Here is a 25,828-nt window from a genome sequence, read left to right as displayed (position 1 = left end):
ACAAACATTGCCAGTTGGAAAAGACCTTTGACGCCCTCTGGGGATGACTCGCCTTCCAGTGGCGATTCAACGTTGACTCGACTCACGCGTTTGGCTTATATAATGATTCGATATATAATATATATATATATATATATACCGAGAGGACGTGGTCATACGGATAGGTGTGCATACCATACGGAGCTTCCCCAGAGGCCGGTGTTTACCGTGTGCAATCGCTGTCAGCCGGTGAAATTTGCAAATGAAATGAGCCGGCAGTCGGTCGAGTCAAGATTTCCTCGCAGCAACAAGTGCAGTTCATGCACAAGGGCACACACACACACACCTACTTAGGCAGAGAGAAAAATTTATCTCAACTGATGAAATATATTTTACAGATTGAGAGCAAAAAGTTCTACAAGTTAGAAAATTAAGTTTATGAACAAAAATCTTAAATGAAAATTCTTTATAAAATATTTAACAGACTTGGAAAGTAGTTTTGGTCTTTTGTCTAATTTTGTGCAATACAATTTATACTAACAAGTAGGAGAATGAATATTGATAAAACAAACAAGATTTAAAAATGATTAAATTTAGAAGTATGCAGTGATTTAGAAAGAGATAAAAGTACTTCCTTAACTTGAAAATTGAGTAATAAAACAAATCATATACTAAGATGCAATCTTAAAGATTTCTTTTTATCTAAGACGGCTTTTTTATCAGTGCAAACTATGTAACTTTGACTTGAATTCAATTAATGAGTGCACCGCTGTTTGTTTGTTTGCTTTTTCCGGCTAGTTGGCTTTTTGTTTACTGTTCTAATGGAGTCGGATATCTGATTCACATTTGCAGTTCTTTGCATAACCAACCGGTGAAGTAAGTAGCCCGCCTGCCTCTTGGCAAATGGAAAGTGGAAAGGGGCCAACGGCAGGGGCTCGACTTGGGTTTTCCGCGCAATCGAATCTATATTATCTGCTGATCTTTAACCCAACCCTGACATTGAGTACTGCTGAACGTAGGAATATATATAGATAGAGTTCTTTCTGTACATTTCATGTATATATATATATCTCATTATTTTCAAGCTTACTTTCTTTTGTTTGGGCTTTCATGGGACCATAACAAATGAGATTCACGCGCCCCGAAACAAAATAATTCCCTTTCTATCAGTTGCTGACGTCACACGAAGGCGATTTATCAAAACAAGTCACGAAAATAGAAGCAGAAGAAGAACAAGAACTAGCAATGGATAATAGGCTGGAAAAGTCTTTAACGTTTGGAGTAAATTGCCTACCAAAGTGGTTTCTACAAGACTAATAGCCTTTTCAGAGATGTTAAATATAGAAAAATGTGAAGGAAAACAACAATTTTTAATGATTTTCTTTAATAATCATTATAGTTATTATTTTTACTAAGATAGTACATTGTGTTATAAATTGATTTTTCCTTTTTAAAATTCCCCAACAAGTTCCAATCACTAGGCAATTAATAAGTGTAATTATTACTTAGCAAACAGATGGGAATGTCAAGTTGTAAGGTTTTTATCTTTCGAGACCTTATACCTTTCCCCCAATTCCCGCCACTCTTCTCCGTCCTTGACAATGTGTTATTTATTAGCTCCCACTTGCTGACGTCAATGGAAATGGGATGTGGTCTTGGGCTTGGGAAATCATGCAAATGAGCGAGCACGAGTCTCGGGATCGTATTAGATTTTGGCAAGTTTTGCGGCGGTGCTAATTACATTTTACGAGCCTATTTTGTGGCTTAAGGGCGTGTGTTGTTGGTGGAGGTAGCCATTGAACTTAACTCTTGGCATCTGGCCAAGAAGCGATTTAAAGATTTGCAGAGAACTGGAAAAACAACCAAGATTACAAGCACATTCTTTCACTGCCAACGCAGAGACCAAGGACAATGCCAAGAATAATACAAAATAAGTGAAGGGGGCGGCGGATGGTTAGGAGAGATATGGCATGCTGACAGTTGTTGTAGGGAGACACTCTGAATGAAAAATGGAAATGGGAATGTCAAGCTTAATGAAAAAGCCAGCCTGCCGGGCAGGAAAATGCTTTCCACGCACGCAATTCAAATGGAAAGCATAAAGGACATAAATGTATAGAGGTTGTTGTTGTACATATCCTGTATGATATATTAAAAAAGCATACAAAGACAAAGTAATATATATCCTGAACAGATTTTGCAATGTCTTGGCAAATATTCCTACTGTTTTTTAACACTCTTGTCATTTCAGTGAACCTTGATTTCCCTAAATCAACAAATTTTACAACTTCCGCAATGGGAAAACATAAAAAAATGCACAATTAGCTAAATTAACAATTATCATCCCGCACTCAGAAAAACATTATTAATTGCCTGCAGGGTTCTCAACAGATTTTACAACGAATTAATTTGTTGACTGTAGGAGAGTGCACTTGGATATAGTATACCTATCTTCTATATAGATATATATTTGCATGATCGTATATGAAGATCCAAGTGTGTGTGCAAACGATGAACAAACAGTTGAATTGCTATTCTTGTTTTGTTATCAACGCGCGAAGCAAAGTCTTGGCTGCAACGTATGATTTTTGTGTCTAGTGTACGAGTATAGTGGCGATATATAAAAAGCTAGTGTGTGTTCTGGGTAAATATAAATATAAACTATATTCCACGTTTTCAGTGTGCAAAAGGGAGAGTGGCTGGGGAGGAGAGGCTAACTGCAAGTTGTTTACCCACTCAAGTGCGCCGCGAATTTGAGCATTTGCTGTTGACCAACTAATGTTCATATCTCGATGGCAATCGAAAGCTGTTTAATTTGTCACCTCCCTCTGGACTGGCACTCAGTCAAGGTCATTCCTTTTCCCGATCTTATCCATGGTATATAGTGTGGCTAGGAAGAGGCAGCCTTATTGTGGACAGTCAATCGTGCATGCTAATTATCAGCTTTTAAAGTGGGTGTGTTTGACTTTTAGCCACACTCATATTTGATTTATATATATATCACACATCAGTATTCAAATCTATATATATGTACATATCTGCCACTCATATAAATCACAATAAAGAGCTGCGTGCTAAAACCCGTAAATTGCACTGAAAATTTGTATTTTAAATTAGCAGCTCGTAAACGGCGAACAAAGAAAAGGAGCAAAAACCAAGAATAAGTCACGTTTTAGGGCCCTATATAGGTTTTAACTGTGGGAGATTTATTGTTATTCCCGATATAAATATAGTTCATTTTGATTTTCTTGATTTGTAATCATTGGCGAAAGCTTTAACAATAAACAATTTATTGTTATATTTTCTAAAGGCAAGGTTATAAAGTTAAGCCCTCAACCAGAACTTATTGATTTTCCGGTTTATTTTGCTTAACGAATTCTTATCATTTTTCGTTTACGTTTAGGTAATAACACAATTAGTCATTAGAAAAGGATCTAAACTTTAAAAATATAATAAAAAGTCATCAATAAAGGAAGCAAAAACTAAGTTTATGTCACGTTTTAGGGTTTAATATTGCCTGCAAGACCAATTCTCTTTATAATTTAAGATTCTTCGATCGGCCTCATAAAAACACCCTTTAGTGAAAAAAATCCCTTTAATCTGCCAACTTAAAGCTGACCTTTTCTAGCCAACACCCACTGTACGTGTCACAGGATGCACATTCAGCTCGTTTACTTGATAATGCGGCGCTTCGTTGGTCCAAAGCTACGCAGATGCCTTTATTGTCCATATGATACAGGATTAAGTGACACAAAACAGTTCAAGGACAATCGCTGCTGCGTGTGTGAGTCAGAATACACTCGAATATATATAATATATATTTATTTATTCACGGGCGTGGTCTGGAGCTGACGTGCGGCATCCAACGAAGTGGCAGAGGTCGGTCGTTCCGCGGGACTTAACAAGCGAGTCCAAGACGACGGCCAAGACCGCCTGGGGATCTCATTAAGTTCACTGGCGTAAACTCAATTAACGGAGAGAAATGTCCTCGAATTACCAAGAATACTTAGTCGGACTAATGGTGAAATAGGAGCGGTTTCAAATCATTAAGAGTAAAAGTTAATTGCACAACTTGACGCCTTTTACAATGTGTGGTAAGTTAACAAGAATGTCTTGAAATTTTGTTCCTGAAAAAGTTCCTGAATTTTCTTTATCTGTTTATCCCAGTAACTTAGCAATATAAATAAGCATTTACTATATTTCAAGTTCAATGTCAGACATCACTGTCTGGAACTCTGGGACACCCTGTATGCTAAGTGCACTATAAAATTTATGCGGCAACAAAAAGAGCAGACAATTGCACTCGCAACGTGTTGTAATTAAGGCAACACAGCATGAACAACAATAAGGCACAGCGATCATCAGCAATATGAAATATTTATGTTGTTGCGGGCCGAGATTATAATTAAACAGGCTAGCAAATAACAACAAACAGCAACAACAACGAATCGAAATGAACAGAAATTTAATTGCCGTTTAAAGTAAGTTCCTCGTCTTGACCCAATTCTCAGGCGACCCCCTCGAGTATAAACACAGAAAGCAAACAACAAACATCCGAAGTAACTTCTAAAGTTAAGTTCTAATCTACAAGTACAAATCGGGAAAACGCATTTCAGATTTTACAGCTTACAAAATGAAAAATCACCTCGGGGAAAAGTGCAATCATGATTGATGAACACAAAACATGCCATTGAAAATATCGAAAACATTCATCTGGTTTGTATATGGCTGAGATCCATATAATGACGCAAATGTTTAGAACTTTCTAGAAGTTCAGTGAACTAGTCAACGGAAAACAAACGGTTTAGTTTGGTTTTGAAACAGGTTGTGAATATTCTCGTATATGCATATGTATATAGAATTTATCTATGCCGCTGATTACAGTATTGGTTGCATTCTGCGCAGTCGAAAAATATATAAATCTAGTTTTGCTTTCAGTAATTTTGTTTTCGGAAAGTTTTCTAAAAACTTAATGAGCAAAATGTAAAAACAAATATGATGGGCAAAATAGAGGCATATTTTTGTTTATGAATGAAACCACATTTTTGGGATTAGTCAAAGTTAAAGAGGTTCTAATTGGTTGCGATTTAAATAAGAGATTATAGAAGAATTGCTTGATAAATACGTATTATTACAGTAGGATTAAAATAAGGATTTATCACATAAAGTTAAGTAAAGTTATCTATGTTTTGAGTTTGACAAAGTTTTCCTCATTAAAAACTGTAGTTTAAAACAGTTAATCATCTGATTTCTACCACTAATAGGTTAAGATACATTCTACTATTGCTTGTGTTTCTTTCCCACAGTTACTCATCTGATATCTACCACTAATAGGTTAAGATACATTCTACTAGCGCTTGTGTTTCTTAACTACACAGCAAAAACTTATGATATCACAAAAAGTAATATCCAGAAAAACCAATCTAAAAGTGAATTACGAATAATTCCAACCGCATAATGTTGAGATTACATGATCGTAAACTTTTTATGACCCACCGAGTGTGTTTACATGGATATTTTGTTTGCCCTGTCACAACGCTTAACCCCTAACACAGCTCTTAGCACCTCAACTAACCCGAATGATAGACCCCTTCATCCGCATAAATCTAGGCAAGGAACAGAATCCAAAATGTATCTCTGAGTGAGCCTGAAGGCTTGTCTCGGCTTGGGAGGCTTTTGCGTCGCAATCAAAAATCAAAAAGAAAAAAATGAAGTAGAAATACCAATTATATCTCTTTCTCTCTGAGAGTGAAAAATGTTCTCTCTTTTTCCTCAAGTGGTGGTTGTCCAAAAACAAAAACAAAACCAAAAATACAAAAATAAAACGCAGCGAGAACATTTTTGCTGCGCAATTTCTTCTTTGCCGTGTTTTCATTTCTTCTTCGTTTTTCGGCCGACGTTCTCCCCTTTTTCCAGAAATACGAGTGAAAAGAGTAGCTTCCCACATGCTGTTGTTGTTTATCTTGTTTTGAGCCGGCTGGGCCGAAATTTCATTTCATTTATGAAGCAGCCCCTCCACGTAAACAAAAACCATAAAAAAGGGTCTAAAGAACACTTGCCAAACATTTAATGCCATGCATAAATTTCAATTAAATTAGCTGCAAAAACATATTCATTCAGAACATTTCAAGTTTTTCGATGCCAGCATGTGGGTTAGCTGATATTTGGGGTGTGTTCTCTATTTGTTTACTCCCTCCCAGCCAAACTAATATCTCGACAAACAGATTGTTTATGCTCATAAATGGCCTGCGAAGGAAACTGAATACGAAACTGACCTATTCCAAGTGGATTTCAATTGCTGTTTTCGCTATTATTGAGGCTGACTGATTGTGGAAAGCTCTATTGCTCGGTGAGGTTATCAAATCCCTAACAATGTATACTAAAATGTGGGTTAGTTAGTTCAAGCTTATCGCGGGAAATCCGGGTGTGCATTTGTGATCGCATCCGAATAAATCCAAAAATAAACTTTTGTTCTCTTTATAATTTTTTATTAGCTTTACCTTCGCTTTTGATTACTGACCATTAAAAGATTTGTTGGAGTTATTTATAAATTCTCTCTGCCACCCCCCCGCGGGAGAAACACAAAAGTGGAAGAGAAAGAAGGAGCAACGATCAGGCAAACACCTGCAGAGCCCGTTTCCAGATCATTTGACTTTATCCAATTTTAATTATGGTTTATTATGCAAAACAAACACCACAGAAACAGTCACAAAACTGTGCTGCTTTTTTTTCCGGCTAATCAAAATATCATCCTCCGCTTACGTCACAGCGGCAAAACAGCAGCCGATTGGCGCCTCTTGGCTATAAATCAAATCCCATCATTCCCTCTTTTTCAGTTATTTAAATAAACTTTGGCGAGAAGAAAAAAGAAACCGAAAAGTTGTGCGACAAGAAAACAAAAATTTAAATCAAATCAATTCACGAGGAGCAGAAAGAACATTTTTCGCCGGTTAGCAGACACTTTGTTCTAAAAGTTTGAAAATATATTTTCTAGATATTCACGAAAAAGTGTCTCTTTTGGTAATAACACTTTCTTGGAAAAAAGATATTACTATATCTCCCAATCTTTACAATAATACCTTATTTTTTTTACAGAAAGCCAAATTAGGGATTCCCAATAGTCCTTCAAAAAGCTATCACTTCTAGTATCAAAACTTTCACCAAAAAAATATATATATGTATATATATATATATATTTTCCTGATATTTCACAAAATTTGTGTCACACTTTCCTTAACGACTGTTTTGTTTTTTCTGTATTTAAATCTATTTTATTTATAAGATTCTGTCACATGGCATGGGCTATTTTTCGCAGTTGCTTTAAGCGACTGAAATTATTTCATCTGTTTAATTTTTATGGCAATTACACGTCCTTGGCTGATTGTATTAATTCAATTTTAACTTATGCAAATGTTTCTCGCATCGTTTCGAATTCTGTTGTGTGTGTGCTCATCTTTTTTGTAAATATTTTTGGTTTAATTTCGTGTATTATCTTGTTAATTAGCGAGACGGTTTATCAACTTGTTTATTTGGGCATTTAGTTAATCTGCATTGCTCACAGCTGCTTTTTATAAGTCACTTGTTTTAAATTGTCACTAAAAATATAATTTTCTCCCGATTTTTCGAAAAATTTTAATTCACATATCGAAATAATGTTTGTTCCACGCACATTCAGCTGACTTCGCGGTGATTTTATTGTTTGATTTTGACCATAAATTGAACGCTCATGCTTATTTATAGTCGACGTTAGCTTGAAAATATTTTCGTGTGCTGTCGAAAATCCAGTTTTCTTAGTCTTTGTTTGGAACTAATTATGTTTCGCGTCTTAAAAAAAAATTACTAATAATTCCCCCTTGCCAACCGTTTAAATATTTTTCACTCTGTTTGAGCGACGGGCGGCGAGTTTTCGGTATTCCGTTTGCTTTTCGATTTTCCAATTTTTGGGTTTAAGGTATTTAAATATCAATTAATGAATGCACAAGTCACCAGTCACAATTCACAAAGCAGAAATCACAAAGTTTAGTAGTAACTAGACGAAGATCACGTGGCGGAGCATCCGACTCTGCCGGCAGTTGGTATCGAAGTGAATGCGGTCTGCGGTCCGCCCATGTGGTCCGTACTCGTTCGGTCTATATCTGTATCTATATACTTTCGTATTTGTGTGTAAAACCGGCAAGGCGGTCCAAGGGTGTGTGCGTGAGAGCGCGCCTCTCTGTTTCTCTGTTTTATATACACGTTACACACAACGCGAGAAAAAGGTGAGCACAACAGAAAATCAAGCGAGCAAAGCAAAAACCTAATCAAAAAAAATAAAAAAAAGAAATATGAAAAAAACTGGAAAGGTAACCCAACGACTGTGCATAGATAACCAACGTTAAGTTGATTAGGGCCTTTGGCTAGGGCGTTTTGGGGCGTGGCATACCGTCAGCTGACCGCCTCAGACAATATTAAACCACTTTCTGTTTTTCAATCCATTTCTGGAACTCTCTCCGTTGCTCTCTGGATTGCTTAACAATGGAATATGGAAAAACAGTCTCACTTCTATAACTCAAACTCTGAGGCTACCTAGTAACATTGGGAGACCTTTAAAAAGTCACATTTTTATGATTATTTAATCTTGTAACTCAAAACTTAATCTGCGAGTTTTGCAAATTATTAATAAATAAATTAAAACCATAAATTGTCTAGATGTTACAAATTCTATTCAGCGAAAAGTTGATCAAAAGTCTTTACGAAAGGTGTTACTAACAGAGGTTCCACTGTACTGCTCTTGTCTTGTTGTTGCCTTACATGGCATTAACATTTACATTGCTGTTATTGTGATTATTTTGTTTTTTTCGCTCGTTTTCTTGGTTCTATCGATTCTAATGCTCTTTTTGTTGATTCTTGCTTGCTTTGTGCGTGCCGTAACGCACGTAGGCCGACTACACCAACAACAACAGTCCAAATATTTTGCCCTTAGCATTGGGTGGTGTCTCCCCACCCACCCCTTGGGCATCAATCTATCTCTCTTTCGTACTGTGTCCCCGTCTCGTTCTGTCTGCAGACACCGAGTCTGTTCTAGTTTCTCTCGCAACGCAGTCGTTGTTTTTATGCTTTGGCTCGACATAAAAAAACTTAATTGTGTTAACTCACAGCAACATTTGTATATGTATGTGTGAATAAAAAAATAAACTAATATAAAACAAGCCCCCACACTGATTTTGTCACTGTCTGGCCTGCCTTCAACATCAATGCCGCTTGAGATTTGATTGTGGGTTGCAAAAATCTCCAAGTTATGTGCTTTCTAAGCCTCTCCCCCTATCTCTTGCTCTCTTTTCCATCCCGCTCTCTCATTTCAATTGTATTACGTCATGGGCTTGAGACACTTGATACGGAGGCAGTAAGAGGGGTAAAGCAGAAATACATGATAAACAAAAGACCAAAAAGCAAAATGCATCAAAGAGGGAGAGAAACAGTGGTGCCACTGTTTGATTGCAAAAATGTCTAAAACCTACATTTTAAAAGTTAAAATACAATTTTATTCATTAAAGAAACTGCAGACACATTTCAAAAAGGTTAGTTTAGGGGGTCGAATTGTAGATACCATAAATTATATAAAAAAATTCTTACGATTTTATTATTAATAAATAATTATGCTAAAGATATGGATATCGATTATCTTTTCAAGGCTTACACTAACAAAATGAACTTGACAACTTTTCCACTTCTGTAAGAGAACAAAAAAGCGATAAGATATAAAAATGAAAAATTGCTTCTGTTCAAATTAGTTTTCTGCAAATGTACTTAAGGGCTTTTAATACCAGAAAAAGTAGCTAGGAAATAGCTAACATTCCAGCACTGGGGAGCCTGTTTGCTGTTCTTACTTTTGCTTTTTTTTGCCTGACATTGAAACTGCAGCTTAGCATAAGGAATACAACAGCAACACAAAAAGTGCAGCCTGTACACGAAAACTTTCAAGGTCAGCCAAAGGGTAAACACATCCCAGCAACAGTTAGTTCACATCTCTCGCTCGCACACTGCACTGGAGCAAAGTTCTCTTGTCCCATCTCACCCGGTCTCTCTCTCACCTCTACTATTTATTTTTTCGGTATTTTAAACGGTAAGTACGTAAATTGTAAACACAAATTTTGGGACTATAGAGGGTGACCGAATTTTTCTCATTTTGTTTTCGTCTTTCTATTCGTGAATTGTTGGTTTACATTTTATTTATATTATTGTGCAAAATGGGGAAATTGCTTTGAGAGCACATTCTTTGCGGCTATTTGTTCAGTTGTTATTCTTGTTATTTCGTAACATAGTTGTAAGAATAACAATACGAGAATGTTTTCCATTTTAATAAGCCATTTAAATATATGTATGTATATGTACAGTGGGAGAAAAAGTTGGTTTCTTTAGATAAAGGGAAATTATATTAAACTTTATTAAAATACATAGGTATGTATCAAGTTCATACATACCTCATATATCCTTTATTAAAATTTCGTTTTAATTCTAATTTACTGTTGAAGCCAATATAAAATTTTGTATTTTAAAATATGCAAAAATATTTTGATATCTCCACTGTATGTACATATATGTAAATACATATTGTTTTTAGGTACTTTTTAATGATATTACTCATTCATAAAAAAAAGTTGAAAGTTAGAAAAGCCCTAAAACTTATACCGCAGAATTCTGACTAACTTTTAGTTTTTTCACCCAAATCCTAATTAAGTGCAACATTTTGATGGCCAAAAATTAAAATAAAACTAATTGATTGAATTACCCTACTGATTTAGTGGTTTGATTCCATTTAATTGGGGTTCATCAATGAGAAGCGAAAATATTCCACGACAACAGCTGTTCCCACACCCACGCAATCGAATTAAATGCTTTCCGGCGTCTTGTTTATTTATTTTGGGCATGCTTCTACGTCCGATCTTGTTTTGCGGTTTTTGGTATCCAAACGAAATGAATAAAAAAAGTGTTAAGTAATTTAAACATTTGGCATTTACATATGTAAAACCACTTTGTTTGTCTATGCAAAGGTATAACTCCACTTAAGCTGCCCCTGCTGAATTTTATTGCTTTATTTGTTTTGTGTTTCAGTTTTCGCGTTTTGTTTAAGGTCTCTCCTCTTCGGTTTTGCGTTGTTTTCAAAGTCAAGGTTAATTTGACTTTGTCGCTTTGCTGTGGAGCTTCGACGAAAATTAAATCTGTTTATGGGCTTTGTAAATGTAAATGGTTATTTTGCTTTTAGTTTTCCCACCTGGTACTTGCTTTTTTAATAATATTCTAGACTAGGTTATTTAAAATTTTTAAAAGGTTACTCACTTTGTACAGCCAACTGTTGTTGATGCGCCGCCGCACGCTGTAAATTAAAAAAGAAAAAAAAGATTAATTTTTATATTAAGTTAATTATTAGGATAAATTAAGTTATTAAGTTATCTTTATAATTGAAGTCTTTAAATTTTGATAAATATGCTATGTGTTTTACTCATTAACATCATAAATTGAAGCACTTTAACTTTTTTAAATGTGTCAATTTGGTAAACAAATAAACAAAACAAACTTTTTTACTTATTCACAAATTCTATACAAATCTGCAAAACTGGAAAAACAAATAAATAAAAGTTCCAGTTGGCATTTATAAATACGAGTCGTAAAAATACTATTTAATGGTTATAATATTATATATATATATATTTCCAAGGTTTGACTAATAATTAAATTAATTATTCAGCATACCTATTTAACTTTATGTGAAAATATTATAAATAATTGTATATTTATTGCAAGCTTTAAGGTTTATAATATATATTTTCTTAACTATTTTTTATATTTATTTACTTAAATTCCTTACACTATTGACCATCATGGCTCGAATTCCTGGCAGTGATTGCACATCGAGGGAGTGACTTCGCCCTCGCCTTGTTTTATTGGTGGGCGATACGGGCGGCAGGCCTGGTGAGGTGGGCGTGGCAGAACTACTCGAATGAGTATGCCTATATATCCAACGCTTCACCGCCGACATTTTGTCACAATTTTATTGTATATATTTTTGTATTTATATTTTTATTATCACCTCATGTGAGTCATATTTATCAAAGTTCACTTTTTTTTTACTGTTTATTTACAATGAAATGATAAAGAGTTTATCTGCTCAAAAAAAAGAAATTTAAATTTAAATTCAGTTATCTACTGCTTGTTTGCCCGCCCTAGCTGCTTGATTTTCCACTGCTTGTAATTTTTGCTTTTACTACTCAACGCCAGGTGGCGCTTAATTTGTGGTTTTTATACTTAAGCAAAGAACATTGAAATTTTATTAAAAAGTTTTTAACGAGAACACATTTTCGAAGCTATAATTTATATAAATTATTGATCAACATAGCCAAGTCCGCCTGTTTGTTAATTATTTTTATCAGATTCAACCATCCCAGCCATAAATTATGTAAATTTTCTTGTTTTTGCAACGAGAGAAAGTCAATTTATGCATATTTTTTAATTGCCGGCAAGAATTTTCGCGGATTTTTTTAAGACTTTAAGGAAATGGGAAAATAAATGAAATGATGACAATGACGCCGAATAACACTGGAACATTTTGCCATAGCTGTCCCATCTGTCCCAAGTCTTAATACCTTTCTCCGTCACCCCACAAATTAATCCTTGACCCCGAACTCTTTTAATTAACAAATAAGCACAAAGCATGATCGTTGGCAAAAAAAGAAGAATAAACTGATGACGCATTAAAGTTGATTGAACGCAGCAATAAAATAAAGTTCAGTGGATTTGAGAGGAGGCGTGTTTTTGTCGCTTGATTGTCTGCTGTCGTGTGTCGCCCAATTGAAATTGACAAAAACTTTGATTGAAAGGTGCATACTATGAAAAGAGGCAAGCAACACGAGACCAGAAGAAGGCGATTCTATGCAATAAAAAACAATTAAAAGTGGGGCAAAAAAAAAAAAGTTCTTCGACACGGAAATGTATTAATTGTGGCAATGGGTCAAGGGCAAAATAGAAATTAAGGGTAGAAATTAAAGGAAAATATTATTGAAAATTAAGAATGAGATCAGCGAATTAATGGCAATAAACTTTTTTAAGAAATATTATAATTTTACCTTTTAAAAATATTACAATAATAAGAACACTGCTTGGTTTGGCTTCTTAATGGCATTTTTAACTAAACTCTAACCTAGGAAGATCTGCAAAACTTAACTCCTTAACTTAAAAATCAACTCAACGCCAGATGGCGTTTGATAATTTTACCACAATTGCCGAAAATATTTAAGTTCAACCAACCAAAATTTCCACACTCAAAATTGCCGATGGCCAAAACCGCATATCGACAAAGATATAAGCAAATGTCACAAAGATATTAAAACCTATATATATATTCTATATATTCCAACAGAAAGTAAGCACCCGACTAAATAAGCCACCGCAGACTCATGCAAATATATAAAGTCTGAACAAAGTATTTTACCCAATCTTAGTTAATTCTCAGACTTAACACCTGCCAAAGTCCCAAGGAATTGATAATTTCTTAAGCGACTTTTGATTTCCCCATACACCTCGCGGCGTATACTTAATATTGTCAGTTTTGCTTTGAGTTGAGCTTTTGCGTTCTTATCTCAATTTTGATTGTTTTGTTTACGTTTTCCGGTGTAACTTTGTTTTTAGCACGACAAATACTAGGCAGCAAATATTATAGGCGTAAATAATAAAAGTATAATTAGACTTTATGCGACTTTTGCCCATTTGGAAATACTTAGTTTGCTTGCCATTTCGAATAGAAAAGCTTTCTTTGCCATTATCGTCAATATTTGCTAGAGAAATGCGCGGAAAATTTAATAAATAAATAATAGACCAGCGAAACAGACTCCCTTGGGCAGACAAAACAAAGCGCAAACAGAATGTAAAAGTCATTAACGTTAATTAGCTGCTCGAGCAAAAGCAAACAAACAAAAAACAAAAGCAAAAGGGAGGCAGGCAAGTGTGATCGGAAGGGTTTTTCAGAGAGGAAAGGCTGAGGGGTTCAAGAGGAACTGGACCAACTTTCAGCTATAAATCAATACGGTTTAGTTCCATTTAGCATTCCATGTCTGGTTGGACTACTGCCAGCGGCTTCTGATCAGAATCGATTCAAGTTCGCCAAATCCAGAAGCCTTTCATTAACATTGCGTTAACAGGGGCATGTTAATTTCCAATTGGCATGTGACCAACCACGTAAAATATTTTTAAATTTCGTTAGCAAACAAGAAGAAAGCCAAGCCAAATTAAGTAAGCCTTTCAGGGAATGTGGAATATTTAATTGCAAATTTGTATTGGTAATAAAAAATAGTAAGGAACTTTTGAAAGTCTTTTTAGACGCTTAGTTTTATCAATATAGTTTGGGTAACGATTGGAAAATATGATAAGAAACCAATTAATTCTAAATTGATTTTAAGACACTTTAGAATAATATTATATTATGTGACATACCAGTTTAGTGTCTCTATTTATATTTAAAATAAAAAACGTAAACACTTTTAGTTTCACTATCTAGCACTATTACTCAGGTCTTCCCCAATTCTCTTTTAGAAAAAACCACTTTGGAAGTTAGCAAAATTCCAAACGCAATCCGCAACGATTATAAAAACTCTACATACAAAATAATATATATTTTTTACACATTCCCAATCAAGCTGCTCCCACCATAAACAAACTTCCACATCAACAAAAAAGCTTCGACGGCTGTCATGCGGTTGACCTCTAAGCAAGTGAGATAAAATCAAAATAAATACAAATAATAGAAACTCAGAATATTGGTAAATAGTGAGAACAGAGGAAAGTTTTCACTCTTGACAAATGATTGATTAACAAGCAAAAACCCAAAAGCAGCCAGAACAGAACAAAAGCCAAAAACAGAAATAGAAATAATTAAATAAACGAAAACAGAACCAGAGAAATGTCTGTTTGAAATAATTCACTTTCTTCTTTTTACTTCCTTGTGGCAACCAAAACAGAAAAGACGCCTAAGTGGGCATTTGCCATTTAGGGAAGGCGGATTCCTGATATGGCCAGAGCTTTCCGATTAGGAATCACACCTCTTTTCCGATTCGCCTTTCAATCTACTCAATTATCAATTATCAGCTGCAATTATAGATTTTTTCGATTTTGGTTTATTCCCCCGACTATCTGCCAAAACTGTCTATTTAATTTAGCCGCCCTTACTTGCATTTATCTTATCTCCTCACCAGCGCCTTCCGTTGTATATTCTAAATTAATTTCTCGCCGCTTTCGCTTCTCCAAGCCAGAATCCTCCTTTTTGTTTATTTGTGGCTAATACTGATAAGTTTTTGTTTTTAGCTCGTTTTCATTTTGCAAATAGTACTTATCGTCTGGTTAAGTAATCACAGGAAAAGGGCCAGTTAGCAGTGATATCATACCATTGAGAGATGCCATAAACTAGTCAACCGCCAGTCATTATTAATGGCCAACAAATTAACCAAAAACAATGTCAATGCGTGGAAAATCCCAAAGTGTGATTAACAGCTGCAAGTCCTCAAAGGAAAATGTCAAACTATTTGGACATATTTCTTTAGTTCTATCTCTAATGGAATAATAGAGTTAAAACAATTAGCTTTAGTGATTAATAAGTGCAAATTGCTGAGACTGGTATGAAATATGTTTTAGTTTATAATTGTCTTTCAACTAAAAAGACCAGCTGGGAGGTAGCAAGCTTTGCGCAGCCCTACCCACTCCTCTCCATCCAAAAGTTCGACACTTAACAAATTAGTGACTAAAGAATTGGCTTAAAGGCTTTGAGCACAACGAAGTCATCAGATAGCACACCATCAGCTATTATTTAGCGAATTTCATGAATACGATAATATGTAACAACAATAACCAAAAGAGCAACAAGAATACCGATCACATGCTGCCCATTTATTTTCTTGGCCACTAACACAACAACTTTCTTGCCGCACTATGTTTTTGCTTATTTCCATGCCATTTCTTTTAATTAAATAATATAATTGTGAAAACTATGAACGTGACGCGTGAGTTTCGCCAATGAACTTGAAAATTAAAAACACAAATTGTCCGCCAAAAAAGAGGAAATCCACGAGCGTTATAAATTAAATTAATTGCAGCGGCACATTAGAACTTAAATGGCAACAGAAATGAAATGGCATCAAGTTGTTTGATTTGAAAATAAACGTTTTGGTTAGTATATTTGCACGACACAAATGCAAAAATATTATTTTGTTTACTCGCTGCTGCTGGCTTTTGTTTTCTAAATTTAAAATTCATTTACGTCGATAAGTCCGTTTTATTTTAGTAATTTCCTAAAACTCAAAATGTCATCTAACACAAGTAACGCCAGAACTAAGTGTCCCCATTTAGTATTTATATTTATTTACTATTTACAAGCCCTTTAGCGATCTTCTCGAGTAATAAATTATTTCAAACAGCACTCCAGGCACACATTTTATTTCATTTCGAACAGTTGGGAGCGTTTTCTTGCCAAAGAAAACAATAAATATCTAGACACTTTCGATGTCAACACACGAACGCGGTTTGGCTTATTTTTGCTTTGAGCAACGCACAGATGGAATGAAAATATATATTTATATTCCAGTTCAATATCCGGTGGACAGAAGCCGAAGGATCAGGCGTTGAAAAGTACGCGCACAATTTGCCGCACGGCCAGTTGAATTGGAAATGCAAGTGAAAATAACAACACAGAACCGATCGGAGGCTAAACAAAAAATGTTGAAATGACAACGACGGCGACGCTGGCGTATACGTAATATACGTATGTGCGCGACTTTTCCGCAAAAGTCCAAAAACTGACAGAGAAAAGAGAGAGTATCGAAGAAAGATGACAGACAGAGAGAGAGAGAGAGAGAGAGAGAGAGACCAAGAAACAGCTGTGGCGATCACCTGTTGGCAAAGCTTTCGCTCTCAAGGATTTGACCACTTTCATACACTTGGAAAAAACTTTTATTATTATCTACAAAATAATAAAAATGACTATTAATTTTTCTTTAAAGATTAAAGTTTCGCTTTCTAAAGTTTTGCTCAAAATCAAGAAATAATTTCTATAAAGAAATTAGAGTAAAATTAAACTAAGAAACTGTTTACAAAAAGTAAAACTAAATATTTTCCTCAGTGCCCATTATTTCCAAATTAAACTAATTTCTTAAAAGCTTTTTTCACACGCGGTAAGTTAATTCTTTCGCCTCTCCTATGATAAGCCATATATAAAAACACAAAAGCGAAGCTTATCAATCAAATCGATTGAGGCCTATCGCTGCCAAATCAATTATTGTGCATAATTATTTATAGACATGATGATTATTAATGACGCCTTCTTACCGCCGATAAGGCTCTCAAGTGGCCTTTTCGAGACAACATGGCATTTGCGAGTGACACTCCGGAAATCATTTAATCTGACACCTATAGCAATCTAATGGTACACGATTTGGGCTTATTTATGAGCTAAATAACCCATAATTATTCTTATCCCACTAATTGAAAAGGCTGTGATTTGCTAGGGGAAATATTATATATCAAAAAGTACATGTCGATTTATGTAAGGGAATGGGGTAGAGTTTTGGCTTGACTTATGAAATATTAAAAGCGCTTTGTTTTAATGTTTTATATAAATACACCAATTGCTTTAAGAATTATTTAAATAACTATTATTTACAGAGAACATTAACAGAATGATCAAATTAATACTTAAGATTTCAAATTTAAACTGAATGTTGATATTTTCAAATAGCGAAGACACATTCTTAGCGCTGAACCGATAGCGAAGAAATGAACCACGAGAGAAGATTCTTCTAGAATACGCCAGGTGGCGTGAAGGCTTTAGTGAAGATATGAACCGATGTTTCTACAAGTCCATCGATAATTATAAAAACCATAGTTTAAATTTTAATTTTAACGTACGATTTACATTGTTATCAATATTTACTCGTAATTTGGTAAATTCAAGAAAATAAAAACGTAAAATCAAAATTTAAGAAAGTCAAACATCATACGTAGTTTAGTAATTTATTAGCTTAACAACTACCTAAAAAGAAATTGCTTAAAAACAAACTTAGGGATTTATTAACGGCAAAAATCATATTATCTTTACCAACTGGATTTCAATGATAAATTTAAATACAATTTTTACACTTCCTTCTCTTTTGCATTCTTTACAAGATTAAATCATGTGCCATTAAGCATATAATTTAAAAGTACTTTGTTTTCCTTCAGACATTGTGTCAAATAATTTGACCTACTTACAGCTGAACCATAATTAAGTAATTAAAACGAAGTAAGCTCAACTTACCGCTTTGCGTTTGTCGGCTTCGCTGACAACCGAACTGGATCGATGCCGGAACAGATCCATAACCTTGGTCATTGGCGACCGCTGGGAAGAGTTTGGACGCACCGCCGTCACCGTGTGGTAATACTGCCCAAGAAAACCTCAATTAGTCAAGGGAAACCAAATATTTATCCAAGATTTCAAGACTCACCTGCGCGTCGCTACCTTGATGCGGATGTGCACTGCCGTCTTTGTACTTGCTCTTCGCGGTGGATTGTGTGCCATCCGCGCTCGTTATCGTCACGGCGGGATGCTGACGATGGCTAAAGTTCTGCATTGCCACCTTCATAGAGTTCATAAGGCCACCGGCTCCTCCCGCTCCACCCGACGTCGCAGCTGCTCCAGCTGCCTCAGCTCTTGAGGCGGGAGCCGTACCTCCGGAAACGGAGTACGTACTGCTGGTGGCACTGCTGTCTGCGGAAGAGGGATCCAACAGGTGCTTCTCCTTCTGCCGCTTGGCATCGGATTTCGCTCTGGGTCGGAACACATCGAAGATAGTGGGCCTTCTATTGGGAGACGCTATGCCATGCACCGTGGACTGATTGAGCACGGGTGAATCTTCACCACTTCTCCGCCGTTCCAGTGAACCGGATCTTGATCCAACGCCTGCCATAGCCATCCGTTCTGTGCTGCGTGAGATCTTCTCGCTGTGTCGGTTAATCTTCTCCAGCTTGGCTGCCTCGCGTTCAATCCGTCGCGCCGTTTCGCGCTCCAGCTTGCGGGCCTCCTTTTCCCGCCGCGACTGCTCCTTCTCTTGGCGTCTGTGAGGGGGTAAAGAAATTTTAGCATTTTTATTTAGAAATAAATGACATTGAACTAATCACTAAGCCTGATGGTGGAGTTTTTTGTTATGTTTTACTAATCTTAGTTAAAAAATTAATCTCTTAAGTACCATCGTAAGCATTGCAAAACTGATAGTTGTCGGAAAGTGAAATACCAAATAAAGCCAAGAACGATAGCAGAGAGCACCAAAGTGAAAAAATATGTTTAATCAAATAAAATAGATTACTGAGTTTTACTTTTTATTAAGATGCTTCAGTTTTATAATATTATAATATTATACTCTTCACTATTAGTAGCATTTTATGAAAAGACTTTTCTATTAGCCTACTTTTACTGTAAGTTTTAAGAAAATAATAATTTCTAATAAATATGAAAGCATTTTTAATTGACTAAAAATTACTCAAAATCAAAGAATTAAAAATAAAAAATATAATCTTCTGGCCTACATTCCAATTAATCATTATTCCAATGTCATATTTTAAGGATTTTCAGTTTTTCAGATAACTCACCGCTGCTCCTTCTCCATCTTTTTGTAGGCCTTCTTCGCCGCCTTGGCATTTGGCTCTGCGGGGGCACTGGAAGGTCGGGATCCTGGTATCCGTCCGGTTCCACCGAGGCTGCCATCTTGCTCCTGGAAACGAACATGACGTTTTTGGGAATTAGTTTGTGCCTGACTTGGTTGGATGGTGGGATTAGAATTGGCATCTAGTTGGCTTTCGATTTCGATTTCGAGAGTATTTTGCATGTTTCTGGCGCCGCTGGCCAAGACAAACTAAAACTAAAGGCTGATTGGAAAGACCAAGTTGAACGCCATTATCCATTACCCATTGTCCCCCGTATCCTTTCACCTCTCACACACTTATTTATACCAGCCATCCCTCTCTGTCTCTCTCTTTCCAGGAGCTGCAATTATTGCCGAATTGTCTACAAATACAATTTATTCGCCACAACACACAATGCTCAGTAGGGAATACGGCGGCGTAACCCGGAGTGACGAGTGAATTGGAGGAGCGGGCGACACCCGATGCGTCCTTTTAATTGGGCCAAGACGAAGGCAAAAGGAAGGAAGACCTATCCCGCCTGTTGCTTTTGCCAATCCTGCGGCGCCTTCAATCGAACCGAATCAATTAATTTATGATTACGCAAAATTGCAACCGAATGTGGGCCAGGACAACAGTTGCCAAGGAAGCAATCGTTCAACGGTTCTAGGAATTCTACCCAGAGTTCCAAAGAGCTTAATCTTGCTGGCTATGGAAATCTATTTAGGGAAACTTGTTGAGAGCTTTAAGTTAACGATAATCACGTTTAAGGGGGATCCCATTTTAAAGACATCATAATGCTAATGAGAAGCTAGTAATGACAAATGATCTGTCATGCGGATCAATAATCATTTCTGAGAAAGAATAAAATAATTTTTCAGTTTATTTGATTTTCTATCTATTTCAGACATTTTCCCTCTGCTGCTACGAATGGAAAAGAAAATGTGAATAGAATTAGTATACAACTTTAATTACAGCTCTCTAAAGCCTATTTGCTGTATTATTTCTTGGAAGTGTCACAAAATAGTCAACAATAAAAAGCTTTAGATGAGTTATCAAAGTAAATCAATTAACTTCTAGTACTTCAAATTGCTTACAACACTAAAATCAGGACGTAATCACTAGTAAAGCTAAGAGTATCTTCACTTTAGATAATAACAATAAATGCCCCAAGAATGTAGTCTGATGATTTCCTTCATTTGTTAAAAACTTTCACAATCACTTTAACAAATTTTTTTTTTGTAATTTAGCCTTTTTAACGTTGGCAAGAAAAACACCTGTATTTGGTTTATTTTTAGCAAAAACTACAAAGAGATCGAAGCCGAAAAGTGTTGCTTTATTTTTGCTCAGCTTTTTTATGGCCAAGGGTTTCATTACCAAACTGCCGAGTCACGTGCCCCGAGGGTCCCAGACGACTTCGATGAGCTAACAACAAAGACGGTCTTAAATGGGAACAGTGGGACAAAATGGGTTAAAGTACACAGAGAGAAAAGCAATGTCAAATAGAAAATGTGTGTGTGATTTGGGGGGAGCTTTAAACTTGATATCAGCTGTTTGGAGACAGTCTAGTTCAATATTTAAACAGCTATCAAATTTGCTAGACGTTGGGTTCGGTAAGAGAGTTCCCTTTTTAAGTTTTGGGGAGTGGCTGGAATTGGACAAAACTGACGTCATTGTTTGCCAAGACATGGTAAATATCTGCCTATATATATATATATGGAAATTTTATACTCATATTTGTACGTACGCGATATGTCCGCGTTCCGTCAAAACAAATAAGAAGCGACGAGTTCCCGAGCCGGGAACGTTGACAAATTGTGTCATGATAAGCGGAAAGCTGCCACCCAATACAGAGAGAGATACAGATAAATAACCATTCTATACTATACTATAATATACTATATATAGCCTACATGTGTGGCACGATAAAAACAAGCCCCAAAAGGCTGATTTTTGGCCGTGTTTACTTTCCAGTCAGACAAATAAATTCGAAAAGGCCGAAGAGGAAGCGAAAGACAAAGGTGCTCCGACTGCCTCTTTCTCTTTTTAAACTATAAATAGACAACTTTATGAGTATCGTTGGAACAATCGGCTGAAGCGAATTATTAATATTGTATAAACAAAGTGTAAACAAAATGTATAACTTAAAAGCAGCCAAAATGCGCAGGTCAAGTGGGAAGGCGGATTTAATCCACTCAAAAAGGTGCAAAAATATCTCAAAAAAACCCCGATTAAAGTTCAAAAAAATTCAAAAAAAGCAAGTCAGTTCTGGATAACTAACGACTTAAGAAAACCCTCTTAATGTTCTCGGTTAAAAATACATTTTACCAATGATGTATTGGACCGGTTAGTATCACATTATTGACTCAGTGCCCTTCCCTGTTTTCGTGCCTCCGACTTTTCACTGCCCAATTTATACTCGCTAAATGATTTCATAATGGAAAGTGCACATATCTCAAATGACGTCAGTCTGTTTTGTGAATATAAAGATTACACATAGCCCTGTTTAGCCTCAATTAAGATTGCGATTTAGATTTTATGTGCTTCGGTTTCCTAAGATCTTTTTACTACCATTTTAATAACGATAATCATCATCAGCTTAAGCTAACTCTTTAAACATCTGTTTGTATTAACCAAAAACTTAAACTGTCGTTAGCCTTTGGTCTTAGATATAGCAACCATCTAGTCGTTCTTTAACTGATGGGTTTTAAAGTAGAAGAATAAACTTTTGAATAACATTTAACCTTTACAAGAAAAACTAAGCTATTGATCGATGATTATGTTAATCTTCATCTGAACCCCTTCACTTACATCATCCGACACAGAAACCGAAACAGATCCCGAGTTGGTCAGCTGGCGAGAGGGACTCGTGTTGGAGGCACCACTTTCGCTCCTCAGCAAACGAGGCATGGTCGATGCACCGCCCAAGGAGACAGGCCTCTGCTGCTGCTGCTGTTGTTGCTGTTGCAATAATGAAGGAGGAGCCAGCGAAGGCGCTGCTCCATCCTGCCGCTTTATCCAGATATCGTCCAGCTCCCGTTCGCTGGGCGTTCGCGGTTTGTTGGCTAAACTATTTGTATCACAAGTGAGGCTTTGGTGATTGCTATTGCCCAGGCCAGTTGTATTCAGGGCCACGTTGCTTTGGGCCGGTGTGCGAATCTCCACCAGCGATGGCTCGAAGAACTGTTTGGACAGATGCGGTGCGGCAACGGGAAACCGATTGGAGCCATATCGCTGGGAGAATAAACCCTGCACGGAGGAATAGCCCCCGAAACTGGAGGGAAAGCTGATGGTGTGGGCATTGGAGCTGGCCTTCAGTTTGCTCAATTCCTTGGCCTCAACTCGCAGTTCAGGCGTCTCCTGGGCTAGGGACACCTTAAACTTGCCCTTGATAATTAGTGGCGGTTCCGTGGGCAAGGGAAGAGGTGATACCGGTTCCTGCACCACTGGAACTGGGGTTTCCTTGGCTAAATCCAAGCTGGTGACCGGAGCAGGATTTGGTGGATTAACTGGAGGTGGAGGCGATGGTGGTTCCTGGGTGTGAAGTAACGCCTTCAGGGCCTTTGGTAGAATCGTGGCTGGTATGGGTGGCGGCGGAGGAGGTGGCGGCGGTGGCGCCTCACTCTCCTCAATATTCCGCGTATTAATCCTATCGATCTTGTGCATAAACTGCTGCCTCAGCCTCTCCAGGTCCTTAAACTTCTCCTTGGACGCCTCATCCTGCGGCGTTGGAGGTCGTGGTGGTGCCTTGGAAGCTCTCTCGGATTTAGTTACTTCTCCTTGAGATGATCCTCCGCCCAACTGGGTCTTATCACCCTCGTCCTCGTCGTCCTCCTCTTTACACTGCGACAAACGACGACGTTCAATGTAGGGAGGTAGCAAATGAAAATTCCTTTGGTGACCCGAATAGAGATCAACCTTAGCAAATTTCCCACTGAGACTCAGTCCCAGACTGTGGTGCACTTCATCCCCCTCATTGTCATCATCATCGTCATCCGGATCATCCTCATCATCGCTGCTGCTGCCACTGCTGCTGTGAAAGTCAAAAGAGTTCGATCGCGGTATGCAGCTGAGCATCTCGGAGTTGATGTGCTGGCCATGTAGAGCACCTGGCAAGCCCCTCATCCGCTCCTCTCGCTGCTGCACGACTTGTCCCAGGCTGCCGGATGAAGCGGAATCCGTGACCTGTTCATTGGCACTTGCCTCCGAGTCGGTTTCATAACCATCCAGGACACCCTGCTCAAGGTCATCCATGGTGGACTCGAAGGCACACTCAAAACTATCCTCGAATGGCTGATAGGGATTGGCAGGTGGCGGCTTCTCCGGCTGCTCGGGTTTCTCCTTGGCATCCTGGCCCTTATCCTCCTGGACGCCCATTACTGCTGCATTGGCCAACGGCTGCTGCTTCACTTGCTCCTCGATGAAGTCGCAGTTCGTGGCCATTTGGTTATTTTGCGTTTATATCTTTGGATTTTTGCTTGGGATCTCGCTGCTCCTGCTGAGTCTCGATGGATTTATCTCTATGCGCTATGCAAAATATTTTCTTTTGTACGACATTGATATGCCGCCTTCTTTGGGAATCTGAAAGAAGAGTTTTTCAATATCAATCGGCTGTCCAGAGTTCAACTCCAACTGAGCCTTCGATCATTTCCCTTGTGTGTTGATATGAGCTGTCGGACACCTTTTTCACCTCTATTTCAAGCAGTAAACAAAACACAGACCTACAAAAGCCAGCAAACATTTTTCTAGAGGTGAAGGTCGATTGATATTTTTCTCCCACTCTTTATTCATCAAGACAGAAATCGAGCAAAACAAAAGCTAATTTTATTATTTACGCTTCGTCATCGGCGTGGTTGTTGAAGGAAAAACACGAGTCAAACGCGAATTTTGCCAAATGGAAAAATAAAAGAAGAACAGAAGCTGGAAGTGTTCGACATATGGCAGCTGATGGACTGACAGAGCAGAAATCAGCCAAAGATATATTTAAAAATGTAGAACAAGCTGCCCGAAAAGCGATTTTACGTGAAGGAAACATCATCTACAATCTACGTTGGCTTAATGGGAATACTTCTTTGGCTTTTCCATAAAGATAGATTCCATTTAATGTACATAAATCTTAAGCTAATCTACACATATATACTTTGAATCTTTTTCCATTCCACATAACTTTATAACAACAAGAATTATCCTCTTTTCCCAGAATGACTGAGAACAGCTACATAAATTATTTGCATTATTGAAACAAAAATTTCATCTAAATTTAAACTAACTTTGCCAAACAAACCCGTGAATCATAAACCAAATCAAAAATGATTTACCCAAATATATGGCCGCAATAAATATAATCGTATCTAAGCAACAAGTGGCTGAAATTATGGCTAAAACCGATTGGGCCTGGGCCCAACCCAAAACAAACCTCCCCCGTTTTGTGCCGCCGAAAAAAAAAAAAACGCCATCAAAGACAAACCGCAAGTTGTTGTGTAATCGAGCATATGGCGTACGCATCTAATAGATACCAACCGCAATTAATGGCAATTAGATACAAATGTATCTGGTATCCGTGCATATGCAAAATGCCAGCGCCTATTTTGCGGTCTTCTGTTGGCGGTGGATGACGCACTTGGCTGACGAAGTGACGAGTGAGTCAACCTAAAAGGTCACCCAAAAGCTCGAACATCAAATCTTACAAGTACCGAAGCTAAAAGATACTTAGATACTTTTCACGCTCGATTCGGTGGAATTTCGCTTAGCTAGAAATATCGCATTAATTACACGGGCACGTTGTTGTTACTGAGTCAATCCCAAATCGCGACCAATTTCCAGTTAGCTGGCATTATTGCAATGTATCTGTATCTGTATCTGTATCCAATGGATACTAGCATGCAATTACACGACCCCCAAAGCTCCTCCCTCCAGTTAATTGCATAACTGAATCAATTGCAGTCAGCTGATCGCTGGACTATATAATATATATCTATATGCATCTATTAATTATTAGCCATAGCCACCGATTGACCCGCCTGCCATTTTATCTATGTATCTGTATCTGCTGTTTACGAGTATCTTTTTGCATCTGCGGTTGACTTTGCCAGACACTCGGGCGTCTGTGCTGTGACTTGAGACTTTTAAAAGGGGAACAATTAATTAGTCGCACATTTCTTTCTAGATTTGTTCAACTTTTGAA

At 37.2% G+C, this 25,828-nt stretch overlaps 1 protein-coding gene across 1 annotated transcript in view; it reads right to left on the bottom strand.

The window, feature by feature from the left end:
- The window catches only part of LOC108110191, a 59,534-nt gene that overhangs the window by 17,153 nt on the left and 16,553 nt on the right, over positions 1 to 25,828 (bottom strand). The window contains 5 exon segments of the mRNA XM_017219144.2: positions 11,293 to 11,329; positions 18,287 to 18,409; positions 18,474 to 19,083; positions 19,615 to 19,736; positions 22,456 to 24,225. Coding sequence (XP_017074633.2) covers positions 11,293 to 11,329; positions 18,287 to 18,409; positions 18,474 to 19,083; positions 19,615 to 19,736; positions 22,456 to 24,087 — 2,524 coding nt within the window. The 5' untranslated portion in view covers positions 24,088 to 24,225.

The sequence above is a fragment of the Drosophila eugracilis genome, unplaced genomic scaffold, assembly GCF_018153835.1.
Source record: "Drosophila eugracilis isolate 14026-0451.02 unplaced genomic scaffold, ASM1815383v1 contig_974, whole genome shotgun sequence".
Classification (NCBI taxonomy): Eukaryota; Metazoa; Arthropoda; class Insecta; order Diptera; family Drosophilidae; genus Drosophila; species Drosophila eugracilis.
Note: the sequence above shows the minus strand (reverse complement) of the source record. Positions and strands in the feature narration are given on the sequence as shown.